This window comes from Antrostomus carolinensis, unplaced genomic scaffold, assembly GCF_000700745.2.
Source record: "Antrostomus carolinensis isolate BGI_N321 unplaced genomic scaffold, ASM70074v2 scaffold28218, whole genome shotgun sequence".
Classification (NCBI taxonomy): Eukaryota; Metazoa; Chordata; class Aves; order Caprimulgiformes; family Caprimulgidae; genus Antrostomus; species Antrostomus carolinensis.
Window position 1 is genome coordinate 1 of NW_010332748.1, and position 16,544 is coordinate 16,544.

General features: G+C 40.9%; 1 protein-coding gene across 1 annotated transcript; it reads right to left on the reverse strand.

Annotated features, from left to right (window-relative positions):
• Positions 1–8,175: 8,175 nt before the first annotated feature.
• LOC104529342 (glutamate receptor ionotropic, delta-2-like) lies at positions 8,176–15,226 on the reverse strand. Its single transcript, XM_010173628.2, has 3 exons — positions 15,198–15,226; positions 12,766–13,006; positions 8,176–8,681 (listed from the first exon to the last, which is right to left on the reverse strand). Exons 1-3 carry the CDS (start codon positions 15,224–15,226, stop codon positions 8,259–8,261), a joined length of 693 nt encoding a protein of 230 aa, XP_010171930.2. The 3' UTR covers positions 8,176–8,258.
• Between the last annotated feature and the right edge of the window lie 1,318 nt (positions 15,227–16,544).

Here is a 16,544-nt window from a genome sequence, read left to right on the forward strand (position 1 = left end):
CGGTGCGGAGCGAGGCACAGCCGCCCGTGAGCACGGGCAGCGGTCACTGCCGGAGGTGGGAGGCAGAAGGTGTGCGTGAGGTAACAGTAAATTCAAGCCAGACTGAGACACGGGCAAATGGACTAGATGATCTTTCGAGGTCCCTTCCAATCCTTAATATTCTGTGATTCTGTGAAACTTGTCCCCATCACACAAGCCCTGAACCAAGCAACGTCACTTTTGTTTGAGAATTAAAAGCCAAAACTCTCCGTAAGGGAAAATCCAGCTAGGCCTTGTGCAAAGGAAACAGTCCTCTGAGCTCAGGGGCTTCCCACTCCAGCTGCAGAGTAACCAGTGCTAACAGCAGGTTTTCCCTGTCTTCCCCCCTTTGTTTTGGCCATGCTTTGGCAAGTCACCCCCATTCACTCAGGACGATGAAGTGTGGGGCGATGGCTGGAGACAGGCATGCAAAAGCACCACACCTGCTCTCTCCTTACACAGCTTCAACCTATGCAGTGGAAATGAATGTAGTCCAGGTACATGGCTCTGTACCATAAATAATAAGCCGCTGGCTGTAAGTTTTAGAAGGAAAGCTGCTTGTATGTATAAATATTTATAGTATAAATGTTTACAAATACTTATGGAAATAATTTTTCCCTTTTCAGATTTTTCATATAAGATAGAGCATGCCTAATATAGATGTGAACAGGCCTACATTTGTCAGATGATACAGCAAACCTTTAAAACTGAAGATCATAGCAATATTTACTGAAGACAATAAGTGTCTTTCAAAAGTCAGATTTCCAGATGTATCAGCTCTACTTCTACCCATCTTTTATCTTGATGTAGGAAAACCTATGTCCCTTACCAGCAATCTTGATGTAGGAAAACCTGTGTCCCTTACCAGCAATCTTGATGTAGGAAAACCTGTGTCCCTTACCAGCAAAGAAAAGCTTCCTGTGTCCCTTACCAGCAATGCCTTCTGCACTCTATAGATAGCCTAATAGGTTTGTTTGTTTATTTGTTTTAATAATATAAATTGTTTTAGGGAATTCTGTTTTGTCTGGAGGGGTAGGGGGAGGCAAAGAAAACTTCATCTGCAGTCTCCTAAAACTGCAGAGATGTAAAACCGATCCAAGCAACAACAGATATTAATCAGAAAGCTCTGTAAAAGTCAGAGCAAGACAAGCCATTCCAGTGGTGCCTGAACACTATTTTGTGGAGCAACATGCTTTTCTGTTACACTACATCAATTCCTTGCTGTGTTCGCTGTCATGCCACAGAAATTATTCCTTAAAAATGTGTCAGATAGTAGGAGTAGCAAGTAACCACATTATTAGCTTTGTTCACAGTATTTGCTTTCTTTCTCCTGTTCCCCCATGTGTAAGCAAAAGAATTAATTAGTAACAACATGGGTCAGCTGTGATTACTCTTACTGTGGTCCACAGTGAATATTCATACACAGGGAATATTCAAAACCAAAAAAGACCTCCCCACTGTGTGTGTGAAGAAGCATGTCCCTGGTCAGTGGGGGAGAAAGGCGAGCTTACCAGTGGTGGCAGGGCTACAATGCACTCACGGGGCTGCCCACTCCCCCTTTTGTTTTTTTTTCTGGCACTTGACAGGGACACGAGCTAGACTGGCAGAGTAGGCAAATTAATACAAACAACTTGCAAGAAGGCTTCCCACCCCGAGTGTGCTTTCTAATTTCTAGCAATCATAATTTTTACCACCTTCACCTTACCAGGCTCCCAGGCAAAACATCTGCCACAGCATCTTCTAGCTGGCTCTGTCTGTGCTGAGTGGGAAAGGAGAGTCCCTCTGCAATTGAATTATGGGAGGGGGTAAGTGACACCTCTGAGCCTTTATTTGAGTGGTAATGAAAGTTAGATTCAGGTGGGGCAATTTCCTAAATGTGGAGGGAGGATATGGTATTTCCATTCATAAGGATGTTTGCAGATGGGGCTTTGATCCAGCTGATGCTACATCCTGTACATAGTCAGAGGGCTGACAGGAAAGCCTGCAGAGTTAGAAGGGGCTGCTGAGAAGGAAGGGGCTGCTTCCCATCCTCCTGGTTTGCTACATTTCTTCCACTGATGTCCCATCTATCACCACCTACCATCCTGGGGGACTGGGCTACTGCACCCTGCGTAGCGATGATGCTGCCACAGCCCTGCAGGGAGGGGAAAGGCAAGGCAAAGTTTGTTTGTCTTAGTGGGCAACCAGGTGTGAACACTCAAATTAGGGGTGGGGGGCAACTTTGCCCTGAAATGAACACCCCCTTTCCTTTCTCCTACTGCTCTCCATAGCCTCCCCTGACTCCGGTGCTGGGGTCAAACAGAGGCGGAGGGGTGGGGAAGCAGTGGCAGCAGCTGCAGAGCACTCACTTGCTGGGCTGTGACACGAGGCTGCAGCAGCAAACCTGCAGGTGACACATGGGCCAGGGCAGCAACCCAGGAAAGCACCTGGAGCTGTGTGCACACTTGGGCTCAACCACTGTCTCATGCAGACCTGCATGTACACCCCCCAGCCCCGCTTTGATTAATTAATAGGTTTGCCTTAAACTCCTTATCTTGATCGGGAGGGGGCAGTCTGATAACGGATGATAGATGGATTTGCAAATAAAGCTGCTGTAAATTTTTGTTTTGGCACTCCACAGCAGTCCCTTATCCCATGATGTGTTGGCACACAAGGAATGGGACAGAAACTTTTTGTTTTTTGGACTGGGGAAGAGGTTATCCTGCATTGAAAGAAAGCTTGTCCTTAGTAGTGCTGGTAGGAGCACCGAGCTGTCATGTCATGGCGGAGGGGTGGTCTGTACTTGCTGGGCTGCAGGCAGCTTGCTTTTTCTGCTGGTGGGGCAGTTACTGACTCACAGGTGTTTGTACCAGGGCTCATGCAGTCAGTGCACCTGTTCACCTATGCCTTGCTTTGGGCAGCACGACTGGCACCTCTGGGGAAAGTTCCCTGTGGTGGGATGCTAACCTGATGTGCAAAGGCTGTCCTGCCCCAGTACATGGCACTCTCCAGCCGCTGGTGGGCTCACACACTACTTCTGGTGGGAACTAGGGAGAAATGTGTGACCTACTTATTTGCCTCTGTAGCTCTGCTTATGAGCCTCAGGTATGCAGGTAACAGCTCCTACTGGCTTTAAGGGGCCAAAACTGGTCTGAAGTGACTACTGGGATAGAAGGAGCAGTGGTGAGATTGTGTCTCTGGCCTGTGACCGGGACAAACATTGCCTCTTCCCACTGCCAACCCACCTGGGTGTCAAAACCCTCGCCTAGGCTCCCTGCTTTCTTCCGTCTCACCCCAGATTCCTCAGCTAAAAGTTATCTGAGCATTCAGGGAGGAAAGATTTATTTTTCTCCTTACAGCAGCGAACTGGTTCTGAGACACTGAATTCTTGCTTTTGCATCAGATTTCCTGTGTGACCTGGGGCATAGTAGTTAATAACTTGACAGTTCAGTTTTCCAGCTGTAATATTTTCTTTCCTCCTGATGAACATTATAGAAATAAATTCTATAGTACATGCAAAGCATCATGCCACTGTGATGAATGGGATGGGGGGGGGCCAGATTTTGTAAATCTTGACAGATAATAAATTTATTTTTATAACTATACCTCTTGAAAGGTATTTTATGAATGAAACTTATGGTTCCTGTAATTTTGGGGCATTAGGACAGTTTTTTGGTTAGGAATTAATTAGGCCATGAATCATTTTGCCTGCACTGACCTTCCTTTGGTGGCTATTTCTGACATCACAGACAACACCTTGTGTGAGACATGACAAGCTGATAATGTTGTGATGATGCGTTAGCAGTTGCCCACTGGTCTTGATGTGACATGTGGATGTGTGTGTTCATGTCCCAGTCCCAGCGTTTACCAAAAATTTTGTCTATGACTCATACTTAGGAGCAGATACTTGTTTTTGACATCTGTTTCAAAATAGGTCCACAGAGTGAAGAGGAAACATGGATATTGGAACCGAGAGAAACATGGGTCAAGCAGGGCTGTGTTGGTATGATGCTTTCATTGTTTTGGAGATTCCGTTTTTTTCATTAGCTACACCCACAAGCGTGCACATAGGAAGCTGTTTTACTTTTCATGTCATGACCTTTGTGCAGATTTAAGAAATTAAACTTATCTGGGCTATTAACCTCCAGTGTGCCATATTGACCCAGCTGCAGGGAGTGTTCAAGCATCAACCAGCAGCTTTGTGTTCTTATCACTTCATAGCATCCTACATGAGTGTGGAAGAGAGAGAAAAAGATACTTCTAAAGAATCTGATCTGTTTAGGGAAATGACACTTTGTTTTGTGAAGTCAGGAGGGAAACCCAGGAGATTTTGGCTCTGGTCATGCTATGGCTGAGTCAGTGATAGCTATAATCATTCACTTGATTGGCGCAGCAATTTTTTATCTCTGGGTATTTCACTGTTGGTCAATAGAAACATTTTACTAAGTGATTCTTTGAAATCAGATAAACATTTTCTTCCACTGCTCACTTTTTGTTTGTAGCTGGTATGTCAAAATTATTATATGACGAATCATCAGCTGGCTGTCCAGTGGAGCTACTGCAGCAGGCACACTGGACACTTCTATAACTTCACTAGATTTTTTATTTAAAGAAAGGGAGGAGAAGTGTCACACAGGGTTTGCCTTAATGTAGCCTTAATGTTGCCTTAATGTATCATAGAGAGTACATAGTTAGTATCTGTAACGCTACTTGGCTCTGGAGAGGTATGTTTGTGAGCGTAAGTCACAGGGACAATGCCTATGTTAAAGTACATGACCCATCATGCCAGCAGGACAGCACTTTCCAAGAGGTCATGATTATTTTACAGATCAGGAATAGGCTAAAGCTAGGCTCCTGATCATGCAAGCATCTCTGTGGCTAAGGGAACCCCTATGAGACACACTGTAATATGCATAAGGGTTTGTAGGGTCAGTGCCTCAGTTTGCCATAGCTCTGCCTCAGAGAAATTAAGTAGAGCTTATCTCTTGGCTGATTTTTATGAAATAATAAAAGTAGCCAGATTATATAAGCTTCTAGCATCCTGTTGCTGGGCATTTAGTGCCCCCTGATGTATGAATGTATGAGCCTATTGGCACTAGTGCATATGCACCTTTAAATTTCAACCTCAAGTCACTTTCCATAATCAAACTTCCTTTAGATTTTTATGTTCTCTGGATTCAGATTTTTTTTTTTTTTTAATGTAACAATGAATTGAGGACTCCTTCCAATGTATATTTGAAATTATAAAATGGAATCCCCTGAATTCCCACTAAGCTTAATAGAAAATTCTAAGAGGTCAAAAATATTCAGTGAATGAAATATACTGAATGTAAAAAGCCATTAGATAAACTTTGGATGCTGCAATTTAAATCATCACAACTGATGTTATTGCAGCACATCCTGCATGACTTACTAATGACTAGGCCATTAAGTTTAACATGTTAATGAAACTTAAGGACTGAGAAGGCCATAATGAAATATGAGCTGAACTCTCTCACATTAAAACTTCTGTCACATCTAAAGGTAGTGTATGTCCAGTATCACAGCAAACTAACTTCTGTGCACATAAATATGTCTGAATGTGTTTCTATAAAAATAATGACCAGGTTCCAAGACGATTCCTAGATTACACTAGAACGGATGGTGGTGGGATGCAGTATTTCTACAAATCATGTCCCTTACAGGTCAGTGCCAATGAATTCCAAAATAATTCTCCAAAATGCTGTCTAGATATGTTTTCTGAAATCTAAGCCTGACATTGAGACACATGGTAAATCTTGGTGGTTTCCATGGATGCTCTACAGTGAGCTGACTCACGGCAGCCTGGCATCCCATCTCTGTGGGCTAAACTCCCTTCAGTAATGGTGTGGTAAAAACATTCGCAAGTGGACACCTTGCCACAGACCAACAATCCCACAGCACTCAGCAATTAAACAGGAGGAAACACAAGTTTAGAAAACAATTTTATTAGACAAATTATTTAGACAAATTATACACAGAAAGCTCTGCCACTTGTAACTGAGGCCTCCAAAAAATGTTTTGTGTATCAGTATAATAGGCAACACATCAAAATAGGCCTATTTTAAATATTGTACATGGTTAACAGTTTTGTTTTTGTTTTTTTTTTTTAATAGCTAAAATCACTGCAACATCTGATATGTCCCTATGTAGCTTCTTGGAAAGAAATGTTCTTTTCTTTTTTTTAATTTTATTTTTTTTATTTTTCTCAGAAGTGTGGATGAGTTCATGAATGTTACAAGGGGGAAGCAAGTTGTGCATGCTTTTAGACACTTGCTGCCCTGGAAACAAAATGGCCTTTTGCACGATAAGAATTTGTTCTGCCTTACACAGTAGACAATATTTGAAGATTTAGTACAAAAAACAGTGACAGTACAAGATGCTCCCCCAGAACAGAATTAGCATCAAAATATAATAGATCTGAAGAATATACCTTTTAATTTATCCTAAAGCAAATCACATAGGCTGATTCCTATTAATCCTAGCCAAAGAATGAGTTAGGTTAAAATAAGTGTATGGTTGCATTAAAAACAAAACCAAACCAAAAAACTCACAGGATAAACTGCTTGCTTTCTACTTAACTGCATTTTTAGTTTTAAGGATTACAAATTGAAAGCTCTTCCTACATTTCTAACAGGTAACAGTGTTACTTTAAAAAGCTGGTGCCAAAGTGGGCACTGTTTTTGCTCTCACTGCTGTTCTTTCTCTTGTTCTATACAGTTGGCACTAATGTAAAAAATACACAGCTCCTCTAAATCTAACTTAACATATAAAGGGTTAAAACGAGCGCCTGTTCATAGTTTTTTTTTTTTTTTTTCTCTTAGAACAATACATGATTATAATTAAGGCCACATCTGTATTTCTCAAGGGCTCTTTTCTTCTCCACTAACACCATTATTGTATTGATTCACTGTACTGATTTGGAAAATAATTTATTAACCTTTGATCTATGTTTAAACTGCTCTAGAGCTATATTAGTTGTTCATGAACGTGGTATACCTAAGAGAGAGTTCCATTTGTCTAACTAATTAAAAATAAAGTTATCAAGGTTAGCCTTATAGAATGCTCAATAGCCAATGCAAAACCTAACCAAAGGAGTTACATCTAGGTACAAATGTTAAATTGCCCCGGATGTTCTAATAAAAAAGTATAAAATATGCTCTGTTGGCAAACGATGCAAGTCAGAATAACATTAAAGCAACCTGTCTTTTCTAAATGAAAAGACCCCCTGCACTGTACATCTTTCCTGTATACAACACTTTTTACTAAAGCTTTATTAAATGAATTGCAGTAGCAACGGCTGCCATTTTATAGCTATATATACATGTATACATATATACATACCTGTGTGTATATATGTATATATATATGTATGAGATACTAATTTATTTAACACAACAGAGGCTTCTGCCATATGATACAGTTTACTGTACATAAGAAAAACTTTTAACACTGTACAATCACATAAAGGTCATATGCACTGTTGCAGTGCAAAAGTAGATTTAACTGTAGTCTTTACTGGCATAGTAATGGCTTTTTGTAATCCTACAAAATTGCATTCTTGTATTACGGGGCCTGAATGGTCTTCTAACTTAATTTGTTTTGCTTTCTTTTTTTTTTTTTTCCTTTTTTCTTTTTTCCTTTTTTAAAAATTTATCCATTTTTTAAACTGCAGGGTTTGCCTTTGGTCCACAGTTAAAAGGACACACAGCAGTGAAGCGCTGACTGGATGCAGCAGAATACATGAAAAAGGATTTAAGTTATTGCAATTATAGTAAAAAAGGTGGTGGAGGAGGAGGAGCGAATGCCCTTCTGTAAAGTAATCCTCAGGTATTTCTATGCATGAATCGCTTGCTGCACGTTGCCTATATTTAAAGTACATGAAAAGCCTGAAGTAACCAAAACCTAACATGGTGATAAACCAAAGAATAAGTGATTCAAGTAGTAAAGAGAATAAAGGGAGACAGAGGAGACCAGACTGAGAAAGCAGAGAAGAGGAGGAGGAAGAGTTGTTACTAATAATCCTGATTCTTAAATAAAATTAAAAAAAGGAAAAAAAAAACCCCAAACAAACAGAAAATACCCCCCAAACAAATTAAAAAACCCCCCTCAAAACAAAAAAAAAAAAAAAAAAGGAAAAAGAAAAGAAAAAAGGTTACATCCATGTTAGTCCCACAATATTACAGCTGCTCCTTGCAAAGGGAGTCCTAAAGAAGAAACAGTGAAGAAACTTGGTCTGATGCTCAGATGGAGGTGCCTCGGTCTGGGTCACTACCAATATTCAGCCCCAGAGAGGGAGTTGGTTGGTAAGGGATAGATGACATTGTTTTGATGGGGCTTCTGAAAAAGCCACCGTTGGGTGCCCTGTGCCTGAAAGGGCCAGTTCGGTGCTCGGGCACACTGCCGAAGGAGAAACCCGAAGCGGCTTTAGCAGACAGCGTGCGGCTCAGAGTCTGGATCTGTTCTGGTATGAAGGTGGTTGTGGTGATGTGAGTGTTTCTGAAGTCACTGATTTGCTCCAGTGCCTGACGTGTGGGTAAAGTGTCAATGTCCAGCGGGGTCAAGTCAATAGACGAGGTGGAGAACTGTTTATGGGGACTGTCATCATCTGTGCAGAGGCTGTTCACGCGCCTGTGGAGGTGCTCCAGGTCGATCTCCTTGTCATCCTGGAGAATGAGAAAAACAAGAGGCACCGCTCACCATCGCCATTTGTGCTGGGTTGAAGCTTCACAGTGCGATCAGAACTGCTTGGGAAGCACAACGCACAAGGAACTACAGCTGGCTCACGGCATCTCTGAATGTCACCAGCAAACACCCCCACCGCCTGAAGCTGGGTGGGCTAAGCTAAATTGAGGCAGACCCTCAAACCACAGCTACCTTAAAACCCTGAATCGGAACAACAAAACTCCAAGTGCTACAGGTAGGTTTCTATCAGGAAAAGCTGGGCTTGGAGATAGGTGGGTTGGACTAGCAACAGCTGGTAACAGTAAACTTTGTGCCATGAAAGCAAAGCATAATCTCATCAGCTTTGCAATGAGGACTAAATTTGGATGTCAACATGGGAGGCTCTGAGGGATCAGGTTGTTGTCTTTGTCATCCTCTCAGGGCTTAAGGAAGGACTAAAGCCATCTCCTGCTTTTTGTCTTTATAATATAAATTGTGGTGTAGGACAGCTGAACTTCCAGACAAAAAAACCCAAGCGCTGGTGACTCACTGACATCACACAGAAAGGAGTACACCAGGCAATTTTAAATTACGAGGCCAACAGAAGGGTTAATTCTCTCCTTACCTACAAAGAAGCAATTCCACTGATTCTGATGGAATTACACTGTTGTGGATGAGGAGAGGTGGCCTGGGGTATTTCTTATAGTATATTACCCCTCCTCTTACCTCTGTCCCTTTTCCTTCTTAAATCTTTCCTTCCAGAGAACTCAATTAAATAGGTGGGTTTGTTATAATTGAGAATTTAAATGCACAGAAGTTAAAAAAAGAGGATAAAGTCCTGGGTGACACAATAAATCACCTGTATTGTACATACGCATTTCTACTGAACTGCAAAAGCTCAATTCAAAGCGGCATTAAGTACACACATACAGGGGTATTCCCTCAGTCTAGGTAGCACAGCTCATTCAAAACAAAAAATCAATTTCAACTAACCTTAAAATTTACCTTAATCTCTGTGAAATCTACTGGCTCTTCCAGGCCACTAGAAATATCTCACACTCTAGGACCTCACAGAGGATAATTAGGCAGCCGATAGATGTGCACTGATGACTTCCAGCCTTGATTACTGCAATTCAATGACTGGCTTGATCCAGAGCTCCCTGAATCAATGGCAAAACTCCTAGTATACCGAATGGGCTTGAGATCCCTCCTTTGTCTAGGAATGAAGTCAAGCACTCTGAAAAAGTCCACACCTAGAACAAACTGCAGGAGTTCATCCACTTAGCAAAATGGATCACTGAATATTTGCACTGGTACCATGCCGAACACAGAGCCCAACTGGGAGGAGACTGAGAGGACAGCTCCCCTCTGGGGTTTTACCCTCTGAGGCCATGGACAGGGAGACAAACAGGGGGAAAAGGGGCAGGGAACGGGGCATCAGGGATCTCCCAGGGACTGGATGATCGCTGACCACAGAGGCTTTGGTTTCAGCTCATCATGGGGGGGAAAAAATGCAGTGCTCATTTTTCGGACTTAGCTTTCTGTCTATAGTTTATTTACATGTGGACATAGACATGAATGCACATAACAACCACACAGGTGACACCAAAACCAAACGCATTCACCAAACGCTCTCTCCTAAAAACTTAGGAGCTGCATATGGATGCAGGAGAACTGGGGCCACATTGGAAGCTAAAGAAATATACAGAGGCTCCGTTAGCACGTGCAAGTCATGACTATGTCTCCGAGGGATAGTCCTAAATATTTTTTCCCGTTTGTTTTTTTTTTTTTTTAAACTTTTTTTTTCTAATTTTATTTGTTTGTTTGTTTTTCTTTCTAAGTTTTGAAAAAACATACAAACACTTTGTAATTTAAAATGCCAATTGGGAAACAATTGGAATTTTATCCCTTCTGAGCCTCTGTAAGTTACTCAAAATATTCCTCTTTCTTCTCTTACAGAGATGCATTTGGGGCTAGAGTCAGACCAGTGAAAATATATAAGCGGTGATATTCTCCCATGCTTAGCCCACAACCCGATCTCCACCCAATCGATACACCAAAATGAGACCCACTCACAGTAAGATTGTGCATATCTCCATAAAATGATCTTTCCTCTTCTCTCTTGTGTGATCAGTAGTGAAATATTCAGCAGTTTTCACATTTAAATTATCATCAGGCTTCAGAGTCAACATCCCATTGAGATTACTGGGGCGGTTCATACTCCTCTCAGAGCTACCGTTTAAGGCTGTCTGCAGACTCAGGCAGACATCATTGAATGGATTACTTCTCGTACGCGACCGAAATGTTATCTTCGCAACCATAAGACAATTTTTTTCAGTATAAATGCTTGCATTCTGGAGCACAAGATGGCAGCCACCAGGAAAAAGGGTTGGCTTGCTGACCACAAACTGGCCCAATCTGACCCCCGACTCTGGACTAGTGGCCTGGAAGAGCCAATGGGTTTCATGGAAGCTAAAATGAATTTTAAGAAAGTTAGTTAAGATGTATTTCTTTGCTGAATGGCCCCCACATCCAGGATAGTGGGGACATCCAGCACATACGTCCACGTTAAACTCAAGTTTTGAGCCAAGCTTTTCAATTTAGCTTTGAGATGCAATTTTAAATGCTAAGCTAATAATCAATTAACAAAGTTCAAGGAGGCCAAATTATACCATTTGTGGAAAGTATACTCTTGAATTTCTCTGTGTTTGAAAATTAAAATAGGAAAATTTGTAGTTATATAAAATATACAGGTTGTTTTTTTCTTTTCCTTTGTTATTTATTTTTATGTTTTGCACCAGATAAATACGAAGTTCTCAAAGTTTGGATAAACAACAATCTAGTAAATTTTAGGTTTTTAAAAATAATTTACCAGTTGAAACTATATGGTTTCCATTCCTGAGAAACCTAATTTAAATAAGAATTTTTTTTTTTTTTTTATTTTAATAATGGTCCAGTCCAGATCTTGAACAAAAAAAGCTTGGGAATTAAAACAGGCAAGAAAAGTTTAAATGTATTCTAACATCAATGCCAATGCTGTCTAATTAGGTAGTGTAATTAATCCTGCCTGATTACACAGCATTAGATTAGAAGGAATAAACACAATGGAGGAACAACGGAGAGAATGTGAGAGCACTGCACACAAATTAACAGCAATACCCCACAAGCTACACAGAGGGGTCTAAGCTACACAGATAGCAAAGCTATAATTGATAGTGCTACATTAAAGACCATATTTAGGTTCAGCTTTGAGCATTGCTGCCAAGTACATTTTAATAACTTTCATTTCCCCTAATGTTTTTATAGTGTTTTATAGAGCTAAAGACTTAATTATGAAGGTAAGGAATTTGTTCCAAGACTGCATAAGGCTCAGATGGCTAGTAAAGGGACAGGTAGATTGCCACAGGAAGGAAAGCATTACACACGCAGAGGCAGAAGCAAACTCATCTCTGGTGTAAAATAACGTATCTCCCCGTGGTCTCTGTCCAAGATTTTCCAAAATAAGTCTGTAGTAGATTTCAGAAATAAGTCTGGCCTGTATCTGAAAAATCTAAAGTACTCTTGCTTCCCTGGACTTCAGATTAAATGAGAACTGAAGTTCATGGAAATCTCAAGAGGTTAACATTTCTGAAAATGGAGACAAGCTTATTTAAGAAGCTAACTGCAGATTAAAGGGCTGAACTTTGCAAATCTATTTTGAAAGACTCAGCCACTGAGCTTAGGGGATATATTTTGCAAGAAGAAGCCAATAAACCTTTGAACTTACTGGTGGGAATTAGCTCTCACCAATGGGAATAATGAACTAAACACTGATGTATTAATAATGTACTTTTCTACAACTAACAGTTGTGTTTTACTCAGAATAGTTGCATATATATATACATCTTTAATATACATTTTTTTATTTAATTCAAGCTTTTCTAGAAAAAATAGCTAAAGAGATTTTGAGGAACAACATTTACTTTAAAGATCAGGAAGCTAAGTAAATTTCTCCAAATTTGTTTCCTCACCCTCTCTAATGCTATAAACGCAAGGCAGCAATCTTTAGGCATGAAAATTCCCCAGGAGAAATGGAGGGTCTAATACCTCTTTTGATGGAACCCGAGAGCCTTTCCTTTTATTCCACCACGTTTCCAACATTGCAATGAAACAGGACAGGACAATCCCAGCAGCGAGGATGCAGAAAACACCTGCGAAACTTTTTATGTCCAGGGCACCTCCTTTCTGTTTGGTATCCACAGATGAGTAAAGATCACATTGACCGTTCTTTGGCCACCACTTATGCTTCAATATGTCCATGTCTCCGTTCTGCTGCAGCTCCAAAATCCTTGAGGAGAAAGCACAGAGTCAGGGGTTACAGTGGGGCAGTGGAGGTGGCACCTGAGAGCGTGAGGATGTGATCCAACTATGTGTAACCTTCCCATGTGTCTCAGAAAGCCGAGCAGCTGATGAATCCAGATGGACTGTTTTAGCCAGAAAAGAAAGCTAGAATATGGGGTGGCCTGCAAGACTGAGCATATGGATATCTGTGCTCCGCTCTTAGAGACAGGAAAGCACATACCAGTCTCTCTTTCCTTCTTTTAAGACCCTTAATGAAAAAGTTTTACTTAATATACTCTATTTTCTTAACTGGCTTTTACTACACACTATGTCAGCTGACTCTTGTAGTGCATTAAGTATATGACAAAATATATTTCACATTTTAATTGCTGGAGAAGAGACATTTCAATTAAAAAAAAAAAAAAGTAAAATACAATTCAGATGTACCACAGGATATATGTTACCTTATTGTAAACTGATCTTTATCAGCTTACATACTTGCTGATTTGGAGAGAAAGCAGAGCCGTATCAGTTGCAATCAGTAAAGACCTAAACTATTCGTGCTCAAGGGGAGTGTGTGACCTGATGGTAAGTGATTTCCATAGGAAGGGTCTTTGCTGCGGAATTGACTCATCCTTGCAGCTACGTACCCAGCCCACCACCTAAGATTTACTGGGCAGTTTGCAAGGCCAGTGTATTTAGCTAGACTTCCTGTGGGATGAACAGTTTGAGAAATTAGAATTTTGGTTTGGAAGAAGATTTTAATGTTTAGTTAATTTATTCCTGAGGAGATCTTTTTTTTTTTAAAAAAAAAAACATCCAGAAGTGACTAGAGTAGCAGCTGGGTGCATCTGGTTACCCAAAATAAAAAATTAAATGAGTACACTTAAAAAGAATAAAACAAGGGGAATGTTTTCCTTCACGTAATAAATTTGTTTTTCATTTCGGTGTTGGAAGGCAAACAATTACTTGTGCAATCATTTGACACAGCATGCAAAAAACCCAAGTGCACGCAAACCAGCAGAGGTCTAGGATGTTGCTACCAGAGACTGTACTGCATCAAAGGGGGAAGAAAAGCTGCCCCACTGACTCAGGGCTACCATAAGAGCTCAATGCAGTGGTCTGCCTCAACCTCAGAAAAAGACAAAAAGACAGTATTATGAAAAGGAGGTGCAATGCGCCTCAGAAGCATCAGGCAACTGCTCCATACAGAGATCATTTGATCTCTAGTGCCACTTCAGCATGCAGTCATATCAATGAAGTCACTACATTTTCTATGACATATTCAAATGACCATATACTTATGCCATGGTCCTACCAGGAATGGGAGACTTCACACAGCTGTGAGTGGCTTAAACCTCAGCACAGCTCTGGAGTGAGTTTCTGCTTCCTACCTAGAAGTACATCCCATGGCTGAGATCCCAACCTGTACAGAAGGGAAATGCTTGTCCACCTCTCTGCTGTACCAAAAGGAGCAGTGCCCTTGAGGAATAGACTGCAGGTGATGCACATGGCTTTGGAAAGGACAGAATCACCTTATTCACATAGCTTTGTGTTTATAAGCGGGACAAATTCTGTGCAATGCATGCTGACAGTGGGCCAGCTGAAGGCCCAGCCCTGGAGAATGGTGAACAAGGTCAGAGTTGCTTGGGCAGTATTTTGAATCACCCCAAACCCAATGCCAACTTAGGGAAGTCCCCTTACAAAGCTTCCTGAGGGGGCAGGGATAAGTCAAGGATGGGAGGACTCTCTGTTCTGTTGCAAGAGACAGAATAGCTGCTATGAGACATCCATGTTCAGAGGAGGTTTGGAGGCATGGGGACCATATGCAGGATTGCTGTCATTGCTGCCTCCAGCTGCCTATTGGAAATATGTAGAGAAATTGGAGCCAGTCCCGGTGACAAGAAGAGATGCAACTAGGACAAACTGGAACATGAGCAATTCTGACTATAAAAAAGAAAATGGGAGAGGTGAAACACTGGAACAAAGAATTTGCAGCATCTCCATCCTTGGTGATGCTCAAAGGCTCACTGGGCAAGGCACAGAACAACCTGACCTAAATGGACCTGCTTCGAGCAGAGGGCTGGGCTGGAGATCTCTGGAGGTCCTTTCCCACCATAATTACTCCTCTGCAACTACAAACACAGTCCATACATTACAATCTATCGTGGCATACAGTGCTTACAGATATAACTCACCATAATTCTGGTTCTTGCTGCCCTAGCATCCCGCGTTAGGACTTATGCGAGTATTTTGGCCCAAATATTCCAGTCTGTCAGGTTAGCAGCAGCAGCAGATAGTCAACATAAACATAAACCTTTTATACAAGTTCTTGTGAAATAATAGAAGATTATTTTTGATGCCCAATCCAAACACTTGGCATATGTGTTTTTATATTTAGGAATGATTGTACTATCTGCACAAGGCAGTAAGAGAACAACACTGTGGGGCTTATTTCTTCCAGCAGGAGCTCTAATCCCTAAGCAGGGCTATTTTCTCTTTTATTCAATCAGTAAAAGAATGAACTATCCAAATGATTGCTCTATTCTCATTAATTAAATGATTCTTCACTAGTCAGTATAATTCCTGATTACACAAGACATCTTCAACAATAGGCATTTGCATAAAGACACTGAACTTTAGCTTGTTCCTCAACAGAGATCTATTCCTAATTGTACACCTGGTGATTATTGTAAATTATCATCTTTATGGATGTAACACATAAGTTAAATTATTTAAAAGAAAACATAAGAAAAGAAGCAGGAACCAGGAATGGTAATTGTACTATTACACAGAAAAGCTTGAGAAACTGAAAGGTTATAAAGAAGCCTTGTAAAACTGCAGCTGAAAACAGATAATGAGAGATAAAATACATACCAAGAGAAATTATAAAATATTAATATCTAGCTATATTAACTTCATACAGAGAAAAAGGGAAATCCTGCTTCTGTTAGATTTAGTAAACACTTTGTTTTCTGAGTTCACCTGTTTGTGAAACCAAAACAATAGTTAACATGTTAAGAAGGTTTAACATTACCAACCTGTTCCTAGTTATGAAACTTCCTATTTTTTTTAGCACATTTTCAGGAATGAAAAAGCAAACTTTTATTGAAATGACATGAAAACCAACATGAGGAAGGGAGGTTTCCTGCAGGCGTGCACTGCAGCACGGCAGCGCTGCTGTACTTCCCACACGATGGCACTCTTGCCACAAAAATACGTGCTTTTGCTGCAGCTCTTGCTGGCTGCTCTTAGACGCTCTAATCAGGTACCTGTTGGGTGGCAGACACTACAATCAGTTTGATATTTAATTTTCAAATTTAATAAATGAATGAAATAATAATGCATTAACTGAATGCTCTGAATGATAACGACACGCTAAATGTTAGAATTCCAGCAGGTGCCTCTTCTCACAAATCCCATATGTTTTACAACTGAACTTTTCCTCGACACTCTTGGCTCCTTTGAGCCTGCTGTATTGGCATGGAGTAGTATTGCAATACACAAGCCAGCAGCAGAAGTGGTGGAAAGTAATAAGTAAGGTG